This window comes from Dendrobates tinctorius, unplaced genomic scaffold (assembly GCF_039654945.1).
Source record: "Dendrobates tinctorius isolate UK_male_01 unplaced genomic scaffold, ASM3965494v1 ptg000016l, whole genome shotgun sequence".
Lineage (NCBI taxonomy): Eukaryota > Metazoa > Chordata > Amphibia > Anura > Dendrobatidae > Dendrobates > Dendrobates tinctorius.
The window spans coordinates 47,821,607-47,841,037 of NW_027361684.1; the positions used below are offsets into that span (position 1 = coordinate 47,821,607).

The 19,431-nt window shown below is 46.2% G+C and overlaps 1 protein-coding gene across 5 annotated transcripts in view; it reads right to left on the reverse strand.

Moving 5' to 3' along the window:
- Positions 1-311: 311 nt before the first annotated feature.
- APOO (apolipoprotein O) overlaps positions 312-19,431 on the reverse strand; it is a 102,554-nt gene continuing 83,434 nt past the window's right edge. For 4 of the 5 annotated variants that reach the window (XM_073565826.1, XM_073565824.1, XM_073565823.1 and 1 more), the window contains 3 exons: positions 15,625-15,729; positions 9,271-9,359; positions 312-491 (listed from right to left, as the gene is read on the reverse strand). In XM_073565826.1, the coding sequence (XP_073421927.1) occupies positions 9,273-9,359; positions 15,625-15,729 (192 nt within the window). In that variant the 3' untranslated portion in view covers positions 312-491; positions 9,271-9,272. The remainder of the gene's footprint in view (positions 492-9,270; positions 9,360-15,624; positions 15,730-19,431) is intronic. The other variant, XM_073565825.1, reaches the window with a different exon arrangement.

Here is a 19,431-nt window from a genome sequence, read left to right on the forward strand (position 1 = left end):
CGTACTGCTCACCATTACCTACAGCTTAGCGAAATATGTCATCCTATCCCTATCACACTGCTGATCAGCCTATAACTCCCTAAGCATAGGTATTAAAATGGCCTAAAAACTTATACAAAGAGCTTGGGAAAACATATTCAAATATATATATTATTACGACTACAGTACGATTTCCACAACTAATCTTTGCCTATCCTCTCTGACAAGACTATTTACCAGTGCACCAGATGTGATCACATTTATCCTTATATATACTATGCAATAAAAAAAACCCTGCTGATGCTAATAATTAATGTACTCTTTAAAAAATATAAATTTTCAAATCAAACATGTTTATTAGCAGGTGTACATAAGTAACAGATTTTGCCTTTGGATAGTAATTGCTTCATGTTTTTCATACTGTAGATCCTCGGATGCCTCAGTGCAATGGTGGATTTCCTGAGTTGCACTAGAAGCTAGTCCACAACAAAAGTGCAAATCTTTTGGGAAGTCTGAAAGAGAAGCAACAGGAGAAAAAAATAATATGCAAAATAAAATCTGCAAACACTTTGTAAATTTCCACTTTTAGTGCCAAACAATTTTTACATTCAATGCTCTTTGCAGATAAGGGTTAAAATATATCTTTCACTGCTCTGATAGTCTGATACAGGAATCCTAATCCTCTGCAAAGTCACAAAGTTCAACTATATAATTATGGATGCCTGCAGCAGCCACTAGAGGTCACTACATCACTAAACTGAGCACAATGTATAGCAGTACACAGTAATTGTCTTAGCGCCCTCTAGTGGTGGCTGCAGGTAACTGAAATTAGAAAGATCAAAATTTTCCATCTTTTTAGATTGAAAAACAATGTACAAGAGACAGATATGCACTTTACAACAATGGTCTCAGAAGTTCTTATGACCCTTAACAACATAGAACACAAAGTACATCCTACAACAGGTCTTCTCAAGGCCCCTATGGCTCCCATGTTAGACCTCCTGTGAAGCCCAGCCTGTGGCTGGACTTCATAAGAGAACGTAATTTTGACTATATATATATATATATATATATATATATCTATCTATCTATCTATCTCAAAACGTAGTACTGCAGTATATACAATAAGTGTCTGCAGATCAAGTCCCCTAATGGTTAAAAATAAAGACGACAGCGCTGCAGCCCTTCACTGATCTGAGCGGCTTGTGATGTCTACCAGACACGCTGAGCTTAGTGAATGACTGTAGCGCTATCTTCATGATGTTAGCATTGGAGACACACAAAAGAGACCAGGGCATCGGGGGATACCCAGTGCTGGACCGAGGGATGCTAAGTAAAGAACAGTTTGTTCCTTTCACACTGAACTGTGCCTGGAAACTACTGTTAAAATTAAATAAAAACAAACTATCTGGAATTGCTGCAATCGTAGTGACCTGTATGTCATGGTTCCAGCACATTTGTACTGTACAATAAATATTAAAAAAAGGGGAGGGAGAGAGGGGGAGGGAGAGAGAGTTGACATGCTAGGGAAAAAAACGGTGCAAATCTGGGGGAGGGGGAGGGAGATTTAGAGAGGGAGAGGGAGAGAGGGGGAGGGAAAGGGGGAGAGAGGGAGAGGGAGAAAGTTGACAGGCTGTGGAAAAAAAAAATGGTGCAAATCTGGGGGAGGGGGAGGGAGACAGGGGAAGGGGGAGGGGGAGGAAGAGGGAGAGGGGAATGAGGGAGAGAGAAAGAGTTCACATGCTGTGGAACAAAAACGGTGCAAATCTGGGGGAGGGAGAGGGAGAGAGAAAGAGTTGACATGTTGCGGAAAAAAACGGTGCAAATCTGGAGGAGGGGGAGGGAGAGAGGGGGAGGGGGAGGGAGAGAGAGAGAGGGGGAGGGAGAGAGGGGGAGGGAGAGAGAGGGGGAGGGAGAGAGCGAATGAAAGAGAGAGTTGACATGCTGCGGAAAAAAAACAAAAAACGGTGCAATGAGGGGGAGGGAGAGAGAGAGAGTTGACATGCTGCGGAAAAAAAAAAACGGAGCAAATCTGCGCTGCTTTTTCCGCAGCATGTGCACAGCAATTCTTAATTTACCATACACTAATATTGCCAGTGCACTACATTGCGCATTTGATGCAAATCCGTGCGTCAAAAACCGCTGCGGATCCGCATCAAAATCCGCAACGTGTGCACATAGCCTTATAGTCACAAATGTAGAGTATCAGCATGTGACGCGTGAAACTGCAAAGGGTTAATCTATCTCCATTCACTCAGTCTTGCCCTCACCTTCAACTCAAACAACAAATTGAGCAAAAATTGTATTCCGATGCAGTCACATGGACCAGAGACACAACAAGCTGCCAACCAAGGGGTGGTGAGTCCCCAAAATGCGCAATGCGGACAGTCAAAATGACAAACGCTCTCAGAAAGGCTATAGACTGTTTAGAGCAAGCATGCAAGGTACAAACCTATTAAAGTTTTAGACTTTCATATAAAAAGTACAGGCAATTAAAAAAAAAAAGAAAGATACAAAATACAGCGATATTTAAATATTCAAAACAGTTATAAAATAAAAGGGATAAAGCAGACAATTCCCAAAGGTTTTCAATCTTTAGATGTTCTTCTGTTTCCTTGAGAATAGGAGAATGATGGAACACAACCAGATTTGTCTGACCCTCACAATGTGGCAGACCCCCAACCCCATCACTTGTTCAAATCATCAAATGTAGTAAACATGAAATACTCTTGTGCTTGCCTTTCATGCAGTATACCAGTGATCTGTCATTTATGTGATTCTGTAATATTTCCCTAATGGCCACTTAATTACATCTCTCGCTAGGCAACAATGATGTTTCTTGCCAAGTGGGAAGAAAAGTCCACAGGGGCTGAGAGGATTGTTATGATAGAAATGTTCAGCAGGAGATACAGAGAAAAATGTTCAAACCAGTGATTGTTGATGGTTTAAAAAAAAGAACTTAAAGTAAAGAGGCACTAAGAAAAATGAGAAAAAAACATGGATTTTTGTGAGTACTCACCGTAAAATCCTTTTCTCCGAGACGCTCATTGGGGGACACAGAGACTGTGGTGTGTGCTACTGCCGTCTGGAGGCTGACACTAAGTATACAAAAAACAAGTTAGCTCCTCCTCCGCTGCATACACCCTCGCCCCAATAGCGGGCGGAAACCAGTTTAGTGCAAAAGCAGTAGGAGAAGCTGAGAGCGAATTAGCCTTACCGCAGAAAATCATATGTCTGAAAAAAGGACCACCCTACAATAAAGAATTACACTAATCAAAATAAACCAAAGCTAACTGGCTATCAGGGTGGGTGCTGTGTCCCCGAATGAGCGTCTTGGAGAAAAGGATTTTACGGTCCATGTTTCTCCTTTGTCTCATTGGGGGACACAGAGACTGTGGGACGTCCTAAAGCAGTCCCTGGGTGGGAGCCACTCACCAATCCAAACCGCATGCCCACCTGTTTAAAGGTGTGCTACTGCTGCCTGGAGAATTTTCCTACCCAGGCTCGCATCTGACGAAGCCTGAGTATGCACATTGTAATGCTTAGAGAACGTGTGCAGGCTTGACCAGGTTGCTGCCTTGCATACTTGCTCTGCCGAAGCCTGGTGCCGAAGCGCCCAAGAGGCGCCCACTGCCCGAGTAGAGTGCGCCCCTACTCCAGTTGGAATCGGCGTGCCTCCGATACGGTAAGCCTTTTGAATAGTTAGGCGAATCCATCTGGCTATGGTCGACCGTGAGGCTGCGAGCCCCTTGCTGCGCCCTTCGGGGATCACAAACAACGAGTCTGTCTGGCGAAAAGGTGCTGTCCTTGACACGTACCTCCTGAGGGCCCTTACTAGGCCCAACGTGTGTACCGGAGCTGGACAAAACGAAGGCAAAACAATGTCCTCATTAATATGGAAAGAGGACACAACCTTCGGCAGAAACGGCGGCGGTGGTCTAAGGACTACCTTATCCAAAAAGTCAGAAATGGAGCTCTACAGGATAGGGCTGCCAATTCCGAGACCCGCCTTATGGAAGTTATGGCTACCAAAAACACGACCTTCCTGGAAAGGTATGACAATGCGACTTCCTGCAACGGCTCAAACGGAGCTTCCTGCAGGACACCCAGAACCAGATTAAGGTCCCAGGCGTCTGGGCGCTCTAAAGGGGGGCACCAAATGAGAGACCCTCTGAATGAATGTCTTGACCTGCATATTGGTAGCGATCTTTCGCTGGAAAAGAACCGACAAGGCCGATATCTGTCTCCTCAGGGAACTCGGGGCCAAACCTGCGTCTAAGCCTGACTGCAGAAATGCCAGGATGTTGGGAACCGAGAAGGACAAAGGCGCAACCCCGTGCTCTCGACACCAGAGAAAGAAAACCTTCCAAGTGTTATGATAAACCCTCGCCGAGGCCGGCTTCCGGGCGCTAACCATTGTAGCAACCACTTCACGCCCAAACCCCGCCTGGGTCAGAATCCAAGATTCAATGGCCATGCCGTCAAACACAGGGCCCCTAAGTTCGGGTGGTAGATCGGCCCCTGGGACAATAAGTCTGGCCGTACTGGTAGACGCCATGGCACGTCTGCGAGGAGCTGTACGAGATCCGCGTACCAAGCTCGACGGGGCCAGTCTGGAGCCAGCAGAATTGCCGGGACCCTCTCTGTCTTGATCTTTCTGATGACCCTCGGGAGAAGTGGCAGAGGGGGAAACAGGTATGGGAGCCGAAACTGGCTCCATGGAAGTACCAACGCATCCACTGCGATTGCTCGCGGGTCCTGGGACCGAGCGACAAACATGCCCACTTTGGCGTTCTCCTTGGAGGCCATCAGGTCCACGTCCGGAGTCCCCCACCGTTGGCAAATCTGCTGGAAGACCTCGGGGTGCAGGGACCATTCCCCAGCCACGACACCCTGCCGACTCAGGAAATCTGCTGCTCAATTTTCCACGCCTGGTATGTGAACTGCTGAGATGACTGAGTGGTGCCTCTCGGCCCAACGGAGTACATGCTCTATCTCGCGCATGGCTGCCCTGCTGCGCGTGCCTCCCTGGTGATTCACGTACGCCACTGCCGTGGCGTTGTCTGACTGGACCCGGACTGGGCGTCCTGCTAGCCAGTGCTGAAAATGCTGCAACGCCAACCGCACCGCTCGAATCTCCAACAAGTTGATCGGAAGACGAGCCTCCTGGGGCGACCACTGCCCCTGTGCCGTGTGATGGCGAAATACTGCTCCCCAACCGAGAAGACTCGCGTCGGTTGTGATCACCAACCATTGATCTGGAGGAAAGGGTTTCCCCTGAAGGAGAGAGGAGTCGCGCGTCCACCATTGAAGTGCTCGTCGGACCTGAAAGGACAACCTGCACTGGTGATCTAGGGAGAACGGACTCCTGTCCCACGCTGCCAAGAGAGCGTGCTGCAGGGGACGAAGATGAAATTGAGCAAACGGAATTGCTTCTATTGCCGCTACCATCCTCCCTAGAACCCTCATCCCAAATCGAATCGTGTGAGGGCCTGGTTGCTGAAGACTCCGAACTCCCTGCCGGAGCGACCGAGCCTTGTCTTGATGGAGAATTACCAACCCTCGAGAGGTGTCGAAAATCATCCCTAGGAATGGAATCCTCTGAGCCTGGATAAGAGATGACTTTTTCCCATTGACCAACCATCCTAGGCGAGATAGGGTATCCAGCGTGATGCTGACATTCTCCTTGCATGCTTGAAAGGACGGCCCCTTTACTAAGAGGTCGTCTAAGTACGGCAAAACCACTATGCCCCAAGAATGAAGAATGGCCATGACGACCGCCATTACCTTCGTGAATACCCTGGGAGCCGTGGCTAACCCGAATGGCAGAGCCACAAATTGAAAATGCTGGCCATTGATTGCAAACCGAAGGAACTTCTGATGCGGGGGAAAAATAGGGATGTGCAGGTAGCATCCTGGACATCGATTGAGGCCAAATATTCTCCCTGCTCCATGGCCGATATCACTGACCGGAGGGATTCCATCCGAAAGTGCCTGACTCTGATGAACCTGTTTAGGAGCTTTAGGTCCAGAACCGGTCTTACTGTTCCGTCCTTCTTGGGGACCGCGAACAGGTTGGAATAAAATCCTTGAGCCTTTTCGCTCTCTGGTACCGGGACAATGACCCCATGGCACTGAAGAATCCTGATGGCTCCTAGCAACGCTTCTGCCCGGGATTCCGATTTGGGAAGCCGGGAAAGAAAAAATCGTCTTGGAGGATGTCCGATAAACTCTATTTTGTACCCGGATGACACTAATTCCGCCACCCATGCGTCGTGTGCCACCTTGACCCAGACGTGGCGGAACCTGAGCAGACGACCGCCTACTCTGCTGTCTTCGGGTACCTGATGCCTCGAGTCATTTTGCTGAGGGCCTCTGGGACCTGGCCCCCCTTGACCTGGGTGGTCTGCCCCGCATCCTCCCCAGCGGGTTGGCTTTATACGTGACCTGGCGCTCTCTGTCTTGGTTGTAGCGAGCTGGGGCGGTAGAACTGGCCGCTGTTGCCCATCCGGGGGTGCGAAATGCTCGAAAGCGGACCTGCGGTTGACGAAAAGGCAGTCTACTCTTCTGCTGTGGGAGAAAGCTGCTCTTTCCCCCTGTGGCATCCGAAATGAGTTTGTCTAATTTCTCTCCAAATAATCGGTTACCCTGATATGGCAGGGACGTTAACGATTTCTTAGAAATTGAATCAGCCCGCCATAGCCTTAGCCACAAGGCTCTCCTAATGGCGATAGCGTTTGCCGCCGCTAGTGCCGTGCAATTAGCCGCATCCAAGGATGCATTAATTAGATAGTCACCCGCCATCGCGATCTGATTTGCCATCTCAGATACCTCTATCGACAAGTCTCTATCTTGCAGGACTTTATCCAACGACTCTGACCATGACATCATGGCCTTGGCCACCCATGTTGCCGCGAATGAAGGCAAAAGCGCTGATCCCGATGCCTCATACACTGAGCGGGCTAAACCTTCTATGAGCCGATCCGTGGGGTCCTTAATAGCAGAACCACTAGGCACTGACAACAACGATCTTGAGGCCAGGCGTGACACTGGGGGATCCACAATTGCAGTTTCCGCCCATCTCTTACAGAGCTCTGGTGCAAACGGGTATCTCGTCTCTAGCATTTTTTGTCCCGAAAAACGCTTGTCTGGACGTTCCCTGTGCCGTTGCACCATGTCCTCGAATTCTGGATGAGTGCTAAACACCCTATGTGGTCGCCTGGCCCTTTTAAACGATATTTTTTGCCCTGCGGTTAGGGAGACATCCTCCTCAATACCTAGAGTCTCCCGACACCCCGGGGTATCCAGGTTCAAGGATTCCTGCATGTCCTCATCCGAACTATGCTCGCTCCCAGTAAATGGTGACAGTGAGCGAGATGCCGCACTCACGGATGCCGAAGCACCGGAGGGGCCTGGAGACGCCATATGGGATCTCTCCCTGTACGTCTGCTTAAAGAGAGTGCGGCCCCTGCAGGCCGGCGGCTCTTGTGAGGTGGATGAACCCTCCCAAACAGGCGAGCCGTCGTCTCTACCCCTATCCGGGGCCTGAAGGGTCTCAATCGCCTTCGTAAGCGAAACCATAGACCGAGAAAGTGATAACGCCCATTCCGGGGGGTCCGAACCCCTGGGCTCCGTTGGAGGGGAGGGCTCCTGGGCGCGTTCGGAACTACAGGCTTCACATAACTTAATAATCTGCGCTCGCGGGAACACAACCCCACAGGAAACGCATGCGGTATAAAAGGATGTGTGTTTTTTCCCTTTGCCAGACATACTGCAGAAAAAAGGCCAATTTTCTCTCTCTTTTCCCTCTTTTTTTTTTTTTTCTCTTTTTTCTTTAAAGCATAAGGGGAATGAGGAGAAGGAGGATAACTTGCCCTAGTGTGGCTCCGGGACGGTGTCACACTTACCCGGCTCCTGCTGTCTCCCCGCGCTCCTGATCCTGCTGTTCTTTCCTCTCTGGGTAGGCTGCGATGCTCTCCTGATCGCGGCCTACCCTGTTCTGAAGCCAGGGCCTCGATTTAATTCAGCGTCCGCCCCGGACCTGGGGGCGGCGCCGGATCTGACGTTACGCCGGGGGGTGGGCCTTCCCCCCCGCGGCCTAGGCCGAAGCTGCGGGCTAAATTTGACACTGCCCACCCGCCCGAGCATGGGCGCGCTATCCTGGTGCTCCCCCGGTACCGCCCTGAGGCGCCCTCCTTCCCCAGCTGGGGAATCTTGGCAAAACCATTATGCCCCGCGCGGGGCCTTCACGCACCCTGGACTACAGGTATGGGAGGGAGGGAGGAAGGAGAGAGGAAGCGGGGAGGAGAGAGGAAGGAGGGAGATGGCTGCTGATCACAGCCCTATGGTAACTCTGCGGCTCCAGCACCTGAGTTGCTGGCACATACGGATTGTGCTGACCTGCTTCTCTTCCTTAAGCCGACGCAAGCCTGGAGCCAATCGCTGCCCAGGGGCCCTCCCAGCCCAACCATACCTCCTTGCCATGAGGTAATCCATCTTCGGACGGTGCAGGCACCCTAGCTCCGTCCGTCTTGTCTGGGCGAGGAGAGGGACCGTCCGCCGCCATGCAGCACCGCCGTCATGCGTTGGTGGAGCAGTGGGGGCGCACAGACTAGTCTTGTGCCTCTGTGCAAGCCCATGGTTTCACTACTTAGGGGTGGACAGGGCTAAGTCTGGCATAATGTCCCACGTCGCGGGAGAGGAAACGTGGAGGGACACTCGCACGTGGTCGCCCGTTGCTGGTTTGGGGAAATCGGATCCTTTCAATAGGATGCGTTGCCCCGTCATATCTTCTTAAAAAATAAAAATAGATGTCTGGGGAAAAGTCCCAGAGATGTCCCTCGCTGCGGGAAAGGATACGCGGAGGCGATACTCGCGCGTGCTCGCCCGTTGATGTTTTGGGGAGATCGGACCCTTTCAATAGGGTCCGTCGCCCCTGTCTCCTCTTCATAGCGAGAAAATATATAAAAAAAAAAAAAAAATTAGGCTGGAGAGACCCAGACTGCGTGTGCCTCCATCAGACACTAAGCAAAAACTGGTTTCCGCCCGCTATTGGGGCGAGGGTGTATGCGGCGGAAAAGGAGCTAACTTGTTTTTTGTATACTTAGTGTCAGCCTCCAGACGGCAGTAGCACACACCACAGTCTCTGTGTCCCCCAATGAGTCGAAGGAGAAAAAATACTACCCAAAAGGAAAATCAAAGTATCTTGTGCCCCCATGCTTGACTGTCTTTCTAAGAAATTCCGCTTAGTGTGTGTACATGGGGAATACATAGTGCATGTATAAAACTCACATTTACTTGATACTTTGAGAGGGAGTCTGTGGCTGGGTCATGCCAACTGATGATGGATCATTGCCATCTGCTTGGACCGGACTCTCAGGCTACAATGGAAAGAAATATTATTTGCACATTGTAATTACTATAGAACATTGAGAACAACAGTTAGAATTACCCATGACTGAGCAATTCTAAGTTATAGAAGTCGATGTTCTGCTTTTCATCACCCTTAAACAACTCACATTTCATTTGCTGAACCTTACAGAAAACATTATTTCCACTGTGATTTCAGAATTATCCTACAAAGCTAAAGAAAAAAGTATGAACCAAAATCATTTACCTAACTCCTATAGATCAGATGTAGGGAAAGTATGGCCCACGGGCCACATCCGGACATGTGGCTGTTCGAGTCCTGGCAGTGGCCTGAGACAGTCGAAGGACAGAAACAGTGTCCCACGGGCCACACAGTGCCCTCCACCGCCTGTCGTCCATCTGCTGTCACCGGTATCTGCATCCTTGGGATGCAAACAGTAGTGAATACATTGGTAGAGGACCGTGTGAGATAGCTGACGTAATGACATAATTTCATTGTGTCAGATGTGCACTATGGAGAGTCAATGCCCCGGAGATAGGAGCAGAGGCAGGGCCCTGGGGGAGCAGAGAGAGGCGAGTATGTGGTGTTTTTATTTTTAATGTATATGGGATGTTTGTATGTACATAGGAGGCTATGTAGGGCTTGTGCTGTATATATGGAGGCTATGTGGTGCTCATGCTGTATATAGGGAAGCTAAATGGGGCTCATGCTGTATATAGGGAGGCTATGTGAGGCTGATATTATATAGGGAGGCTATGTGGGGCTCACGCTGTACATAGGCAGGCTATGTGGGGCTCATATTATATACAGGGAGGCTATGTGGGGTTCATACGGTAGGGCCCATGCTGTATATAGGGAGGCTATATGGAACTCTTGCTCTTTATATGGAGGCTATGTGGGGCTCATACCATATATAGAGAGGCTATGTGGGGCTCATACCATATATAGAGAGACTATGTGGGGCTCATGCTGTATATAGAGAGGATATGTGGGGCTCATGCTGTATATAGAGAGGATATGTGGGGCTCATGCTGTATATAGAGAGGCTATGTGGGCTTATGTTGTATAGTTTTTCTGATTCACCATGTCTCTTTTCTCATGTGCAGGCATTGCAGGAACTTAGGTATCCACGGTTACATCCACTGATATAATGACAGTTAAGGCCCCGTCACTCACAGCGAGATCGCTAGCGAGATGACTGATTTTGTGCATCAGCGATCTCGCTAGCGATCTCGCTAGCGATCTCGCTGTGTGTGGCACGCATCAGCGACCGCCCCCCCCCCCTGCCGGGTATCGCTGATCGTGCACGAATGTCCTGGGCCGTTTTTTGATCATTGGTCTCCCGCTGGCCAGCACGCATCGCTGCGTGTGGCAGCGGGAGAGCAACGATCAGCGAGCTCCCAGCGCTGTAAGCAGACGCTGGGAGCTGGTAACTAAGGTAAATATCGGGTAACTAAGCGCACGCCGTCACTTAGTTACCCGCTGTGTACCTTAGATACCAGCTCCCAGCACCAGCACGCAGATATCTAAGGTACACAGCGGGTAACTAAGCGACGCGCTCGCTTAGTTACCCAATATTTACCTTGGATACCAGCGTCCTCGATGGTCCTGATCGCTGGTGAGTCTGCCTGTGTGGCAGCTCACCAGCGATCATGTAGCGAGGCACCAGCGATCCTGACAGGGTCGTATCATTGTCGGGATCGCTGGTGCATCGTTTAGTGTGACGGGGCCTTTAGTTAGCTAGTTGCTTGTGGTTGTAACCATGGATACCTAATCTCCTGCAATTTCCTGCACTTGATGAAAGATACACCTGATCTGCTTCATGTAATAAGCATGTAAGTTTATACAGCTTGAAGTTGGAAAATCTTCATAAAAATTATGATATGGTCAAAATACTCACTTGCCTAATAAATCTGCACACACTGAATGTAATGTTTGGGAAGGGGAAAAATGAGAATATGATGTGACCACTGATTGACTGCCTTGTGATTGTTGGAAGTCAATGCAACACCGTTACAGGAGCGGCGTCTGACTAGGGGGATAGGTATGTTATTTTGTTCTATGTGGAACACACTAGTTGTTAAGAATGGGGTGTATAGTAATTGATAGCCCCATAATAGAATCATAGAATCGTAGAGTTGGAAGGGACCTCCTGGGCCATCTGGTCCAACCCCCTGCTCAAAGCAGGATTCGCTAAATCATCCCAGTCAGATGTCTGTCCAGCCTCTGTTTGAAGACTTCCATTGAAGGAGAACTCACCACTTCTCGTGGCAGCCTGTTCCACTCATTGATCACTCTAACTGTCAAAAAGTTTTTTCTAATATCTAATCTGTGTCTCTTCCCATTCAGTTTCATCCCATTGCTTCTAGTCTTTCCTTGTGCAAATGAGAATAAAGTTGATCCTTCTACAATGTGACAGCCCTTTAGATATTTGTAGACAGCTATTAAGTCTCCTCTCAGTCTTCTCTTTTGCAAACTAAACATTCCCAAATCCTGCAACCTTTCCTCATAAGACAGGGTTTGCAGACCGGTCACCATTCTGGTCGCTCTTTTCTGAACTTGCTCCAGTTTGTTGATGTCTTTTTTAAAATGTGGTGCCCAAAACTGGACACAATATTCCAGATGAGGTCTGACCAAAGAGGAGTAGAGGGAAATAATGACTTCACGTGATCTAGACTGTATGCTTCTGTTAATACATCCTAGAATTGCATTTGCCTTTTTTGCTGCTGCATCACACTGTTGACTCATATTCAGTCTGTGATCTATTAGTATACCCAAGTCTTTTTCACATGTGCTGTCACTTAGCCCTATTCCTCCCATTCTATATATGCTTTTTTCATTTTTATTGCCCAGATGTAGTACTTTGCATTTCTCCCTGTTAAAAACCATTCTGTTAGTTGCTGCCCACTTCTCCAGTTTATTTAAATCTTTTTGAATCCTCTCTCTCTCTTCTCTAGTATTAGCTATCCCTCCTAGCTTTGTGTCATCAGCAAATTTAATCAGTTTACCCTCAATTCCTTCATCTAAATCGTTGATAAAGATGTTGAACAATACAGGGCCCAGGACAGAGCCCTGTGGTACCCCACTTGAGACATTCTTCCAACTGGATGTGCAGCCATTTACGACCACTCTTTGGGTCCGATCACTAAGCCAGTTATGAATCCACCTAACAGTTGCCTTGTCCATTCCATACTTAGTCATTTTTTCAATAAGGATTGTATGAGAGACTTTGTCAAATGCTTTGCTGAAGTCAAGATATACTATATCTACAGCATTTCCTTGATCCACCCAATCAGTGATACCGTCATAGAAGGAAATTAAGTTAGTCTGACATGACTTATTAGTTAGAAACCCATGCTGACTCTGTTTAATCACTTCATTCTTATCCAGGTATTGACATACATGTTGTTTAATAATTTGTTCAAAGATCTTTCCTGGTATAGAAGTCAGACTCACCGGCCTATAGTTGCCTGGGTCCACCTTCTTCCCCTTTTTGAAGATAGGAACAACATTTGCTCTTCTCCAGTCTTCTGGCACTTCTCCTGTTCTCCAAGAATTTTCAAAGATTATGGAGAGGGGTTCAAAAATTTCTTCTGCTATCTCCTTCAGTACTCTGGGGTGTAATTCATCTGGACCTGGAGACTTGAATTCATTTAGGTTAGCTAAGTGTTTCCTCACTATCTTTCTGTTTATAGATATCCTGGATTCTTCTATTCCCTTAATAGGACAGTGAATAACAGTTGATGTTGCATTTCCTTTCTGAGAGAAAACAGATGCAAAATAGGAATTTAAAAGTTCAGCCTTCTCAACATCCTGTCTTACCATTTCATCATTTTCATCCTGTAAAAATCCTATAGCATCTTTGACTTTTCTTTTACTTTTGACATATCCCCAAAATCCTTTATTATTGCTTTTGACATCTCTTGCAAGCCTCAGTTCATTTTCAGCTTTAGCTAATCTGATTTGTGCCCTGCAGGTTCTGCAGACAGCATTATATTCTTCTTTAGATATGCCTCCCTCTTTCCATTTTATAAACATTTTTTTCTTCCTTTTTAGCATGTGCTTAAGTTCTGTGTTCATCCATCCTGGTTTCCTTAAATGCTTCCTATTCTTCCCTCTTTTCGGAATTGTTAACAACTGTGCTTTGAGAATTTCATTTTTCAAGATTTCCCATCCTTCCTGGACATTTTTGTCTTTAAGGATATCCAGCCATTGGATCCCTCCAATTCTCTTTCTGAATCCCTTAAAATCTGCCTTTCTGAAATCTAACCTTGACGTCTGAGTCTTCACAGGTCTTCCACCTCTAGTTATCCAAAATTCTAAAATAGCATGGTCGCTACCTCCTAGGGTCCCAGCCACTTTTACCTCCTCAACCATTTCCTCCCTGTTTATAAGGATTAGATCCAAGGTAGCAGTTCCCCTTGTTTTCTCCCCTACCTTTTGGAAGATAAAGTTGTCAGCAAGAGAGGATAAGAATTTCCTTGACCTGTTAGTTTTGCCTGAGAGAGATTCCCAACAAATGTCTGGATAGTTGAAATCTCCCATGACAACTATGTCATATTTTTTGGAGAACTTGGCCATCTGATGCATAAAGAGTTCATCTATATCTTCGGCTTGCACAGGCGGCCTGTAGTAAATGCCTACAATGGTGTCCTTTCCATTGTTCTGTCCTTGTATTCTTACCCAAACAGTTTCCACAGAACTCCCAGTCTCTGAAGCTTCAATCTCTGTGCAGATATACGCGTTTCGAACATACAATGCGACACCCCCTCCTCGTTTATCAAGTCTGTTTCTTGCAAATAAGTTGTATCCTTCTAGTCTTGTATTCCAATCATGTGTATTGTCCCACCAAGTTTCAGTGATTCCAATTACATCATATTTCTTTTCCTGTGTTAGTAGTTCCAATTCTCCTTGTTTGTTGCCCATGCTTTGTGCATTAGTATAGAAACATTTTAGTTTGTGATTGGTTTCTCTTTCTCCAATATTTTTATTAATTAGATTCTTTCGTCTTTGTTCTTCCTTTCCACTTCTAATAGCAGAGTTCTCAATAGCATTTGTCAGGTGTATGGCTTTTTCTGGTCTTTTGCTTCCCTTCCCATGTTGTTCTAGTTTAAAGCTCTCCTTACAAGTGTAGCAAGGCGACTTCCAAATACATGCTTTCCAGTCTTCGTAAGGTGCACCCCATCTCTAGCAAGTAGTCCATCGTATAAGTAGTTCACTCCGTGATCCAGAAATCCAAATCGTTGCTGACGGCACCATCGACGTAGCCAGTTGTTCACCTGCAGAATCTTATTCCACCTCCTTGTTCCATGGCCATCCACTGGGAGGATGGAAGAGAAGACCACCTGCGCTCCCAGTTCTTTCACTTTCTTGCCTAAGTCTTCAAAGTCTCTGCAGATGGTTTCCAGGTCGTTTCTTGCGGTGTCATTTGTCCCCACATGTAGTAGCAGGAATGGGTAGTCATCTGTAGGTCTGAAGAGTCCTGATATCCTGTCAGACACATCTTTAATTTTTGCACCTGGAAGACAGCACATTTCTCTTGAAGTTATATCCGGTCTGCAGATAGCGGCCTCAGTTCCTCTCAGCAGGGAATCCCCCATGACCACCACTCTCCGTTTCTTCTTCACAACATTTTTCTTTCTCCATCCAGGAGGACTCTGAAGGCGTACAAGGTTGCTGTTTGTTGGCAAAGTCTTATCCTGATGTATTTCTTCATCGTTTTCCTGCGTGAGAGCCTGGTACTGGTTTCTGAGCAGTATGGGTGCTGACTGCCTCCTGATCCTCCTGCTTCTCTGGGTCACATGTCTCCATTCCTCTGTTTCTTCAGGTGCACTTCGAATTTCTTCTCTTTCTGTAACATGAAGAGATAATTCTGCTCTGTCCAAGAACTCTTCACCTTCCTTAATGATCTTCAACGTAGCTAACCTCTCTTCGAGATTTTGCAACTTTTCCTCCAACAGGGACACAAGCTTGCATTTGTGGCATGTGAAGTTTGGCTTTTCCACTGGTAAATCTGTGAACATGTAGCAAGAAATGCAGCTCACCAAATGGCTCCTGGCCTCTTCCATCTTGAGATTTCTTAAAAACGATGAAAGATGAGCCAAACTTCGGCGCGCGGTTTTTCCGATTTCCTCTTTTCAGCTGCAACCGCCAAAACCCAGTGATCGTTGAGCTCGCGGAGACTCTTCACTTATCCCAGAAGGCACTGGGAATATGCAAATGATCTCCTCAAGACTCTTCCCCTCCCCCTTCCCCTTCCCCTAATACAATCTTACCGTTTCATGTTTTTTTGACGATTTCTTTTTCCCTCCATCTTTCCACAATGACTCTAAAGTAACAAGGCCTTGAAGACTCCAGTCATATAAGACTGTACCGGTATCCTTGAAAAGAAACAGTGTGATTATTAATTAAACGATATGGCGTGTGTGTGGTACTAGGAAATGTTGCTTCATTGATCTTTGACTTATACATTAGGAAATTGCACTTATACTTCAAAAAGCAAAGATACAATTAAGTAACACAGAAGCGGGGTAAAAGGGGATTCCAATACACGGATTTATAAGAATACATGTGTCGCTAATCAGAGGCCTCATCTGCGCTGACGTGCACCAGGACGTAACGTCCATATGTTATACATATGTTATACATTTGATTTACACATAATCTTCTTCAAACCGCTTAGATCACATGGGACCTAATTTATGAAGACGTGAACAGCTTTCTTTTGCAAAAATATAAAGTAGGAAGAAAATAAAATGTATGACTAGGCCTCATTTAGGCAACTGCTGTCTTTTTTTGTACTGTAGAGGCTACTTGTATGACAGTAGGCACAATGAAGGGTCTACCAATCAGGCCTGTATATGGGGAGGGGTTTTGATGTTGCAGATTTTATGTAACGATTAGGAAAATTAGATTACTTTTGAGTGTGATTTTTTTACATTAAGTTTTATTGCGTTTTTTCATTGGCGGTTTTTGTCTCGGTTTGATATGTCATGTATTAAGATATGAAAAAAATGGAAGCTGTTCTGCGCTCTCTGGAGTCACGACAAACCAATAATAGGGATAAAAATGTAAGTTTATTGTCTACGGGTTTCAGAGTCCACTGACTCCTTCCTCAGGACAACCATGGTTATGCATGCTGTACTGAATAAGGAGTTGGTGGACTCTGAAACGTGTAGACAATAAACTTACATTTTTATCCCTATTATTGGTTTGTCGTGACTCCAGAGAGCGCAGAACAGCTTCCATTCCTGGCACTTTTATGGTTTACATTAACCTACTTTGTTTTTGATACTTCCTGGTATTTGGCAAAACTTTATTGATACATGCAGCGGTAACCCACTAAAAACAAATATGCGTTTTTTACCTGTAGATTTGCCGCATCTAATGCATTTCCATGAGGAAAAGCCACATAGAAATCTCAGCGTGCCCGCACCAGAAAGTTACCTGCTGCAGATTTCATCCTCCTCTATTACTAAGCAATGAATAGGGTGAAATCTTCTATGGAAATCCACACAAGAATAATCACATTGCAAATTTGAGCTCCCCACCAAGTTTTCATTTTTGTACAGATTTTTTTATTTTTTACACAACACGCGATTGAATTTTTGAAAAACCCATTTACTTACATTGTATTGAAAATTTTGTGGATTTACTGTGCGGAATCTGCACCTCAAATCTGCTGTGTGTGAATTTGGCTTTATGCCTCATGGGCATATTGTGGCTACATACAACATCTGAGTTATACAGAGCTACACTACGACATCTATGTTGCTCTACAATACTTCTGCATGCATCTCATTTCATAACAGAGGCAAGAGCATGATCTCATTTAAATGGATAAACCATTATAACCTTCTCCATTGAATTGTGTAATACACAGCTATTCTGCCACGGAAGGAGGAGAGAATAAGCCTGTAATACCATGCTGTTCAGACGTACCAAATGTGGGCACCGGAAGTGCGTACGCTTATCAAGTATCCTGTGTGGCACTGAACTGCCTCTGTATAACTTAAAGGGATGATCCAGGACTTCATTTATGTTTTCTTACAAGAACGGACAGGCAGGTACTCGCTAACTACATGACCGTTCTGCCCAGCTACGATACCTGCCGTTTCAGGCGATTACTCTCCTGCTTCATTTCACCTTTGGACAACAGAGCAGCATTTTCTTTTCTGGTCTTTTCTGTCGATGGCGAGTTACTTGCTGATGTCATGCTGATTGACAACCAGCTTCCCGCTACCTATCAGCATGACGTTGGCACAGAAACACCGTAAACAAAGCAGAGTGGAGTGGAAGAGAACATGTTGCTCTGTTGACATGACATCACTGGAAGCTGGAGAATCACGGCTTATGTTCCCATCCCCTGAAGATGCTGCAGATGCGGTGAAACATGTTGGGGGGACTAGTGTGCAAAATCTATGTCCTATTCTGCCATATAGGGGCTAGCACCCCGGGGTGCTACTGAATGTGCACAAAAGGATAGCAGCATTAATAATTTAACGTATCTATGCAGATTAGGGACATATTATTGTTATTTGTATACCCTAGTTAAATTTCAATAATATAAATAATAAAAGCTAATTTTTAGGCTTTCTAGTGAGGGTTTATTTGGGGTTCTCCCCAATTTGTTAATGTATCCCTCCAAAGCCTCTATGTCCTCAAATTTGTAATTTAATGAGAATCACAGACAGGAGCAGAACAGGCGGTTAGTTAGTAACTACCTGCCTGTAAGTTCTCAGACACAGATCAACCAAAATGCATGTGCGGCCAGATGATTTCTGATAAATGTATACATACGCCGGAAGAAGAACTTCCCTTTTTCAGTAATGCAATTCAGTTTCTGTTTGTATTTTATGTCACACACATAGACATGATGGTGACAAATCTGTGAGAACGGTATATGTAAGATCACGGCTATTCATCTTTGTCTTTTGCACTATAATGTTCTACCGTATATTAGATTACGGTATGGTTAAAACACACAATCCAATACAGAGGTTTGCAAACCAGTAATTTACTTTACTGGTCTTGAATTTCCTTATATTTCAGGAAATCTAAACATTCTTCGCCGTAAGACATGAAATGCCCGATTAGGTCCTGACAAATGATTAAAAGGAATATTAAATTGACTTGTCAATTAAGCATGGCATGAACAAAATGCCACCGAACAAATAGGGCTTTCTTCCAGCAGATGAGACAATTAGTATTTTGTCTGTTGGCACAAAGTTCTCTTCATTCTTTATGAATGGGCTGTAAGAAAACCCGCTTGGAGCTGGAATAAGCAAAGTAATAATCAGCCCAAGTCTCCATATCTAACTAAATCATATGGGAAGCTTTACGCATTCATACTGTGTCTACATGAAAATCTAGAAACAAAGGAATAATAAAAAATTCACATAGCGACGCACCAGCGAACCCGACAACAATACGACCTGGTAAGGATCGCTGGTGCGTCGCTACATGGTCGCTAGTAAGCTGCCAAACAGGCAGATCTCTTCAACGACGCACCAGCGATCCCAACAACGATACAACCTGGTAAGGATCGCTGGTGCGTTCTCACACAGCAGCTATTCTGAACGATTCCCGCCTGCGTCCCTGAGTTCTGCGTCGCCAGCGAGGTCGCTCGTCGGCGTCAAACACAGCGATGCATGCTAGCCAGCGGGACGCCAACAATGAAAAAATGGCCCAGGACATTCGAGCATGATCAGCGATATCCAGCAGGGGGGGTCGGTCGCCGCTATGTGTCACATGTAGCGAGATCACTGTTGCGTCACAAAATCGGTGACACATCAGCGATCTCGCTAGCGATGTCGCTATGTGAGTCGGGGCCTTAACAGTAAATTTATCACATATCTTCAGTCTCTGATCAGAGCGATCACTGGGTGGAGAACAATCAGGTTGGGGCAAGTATTCAAAAAACAAACATCTGTGCAAGCAACACAATTACATGCAATTAATTCTGGGCACATCTCAGTACTCTTGACTGCTCATCTCTATGAAGGATCTCTATGAAGGTGCTGGAAATTGCCCTTTAGTGCAGAGTTTCACCCAGCACAGCAGTTGGGTGAACAGACCTGGCC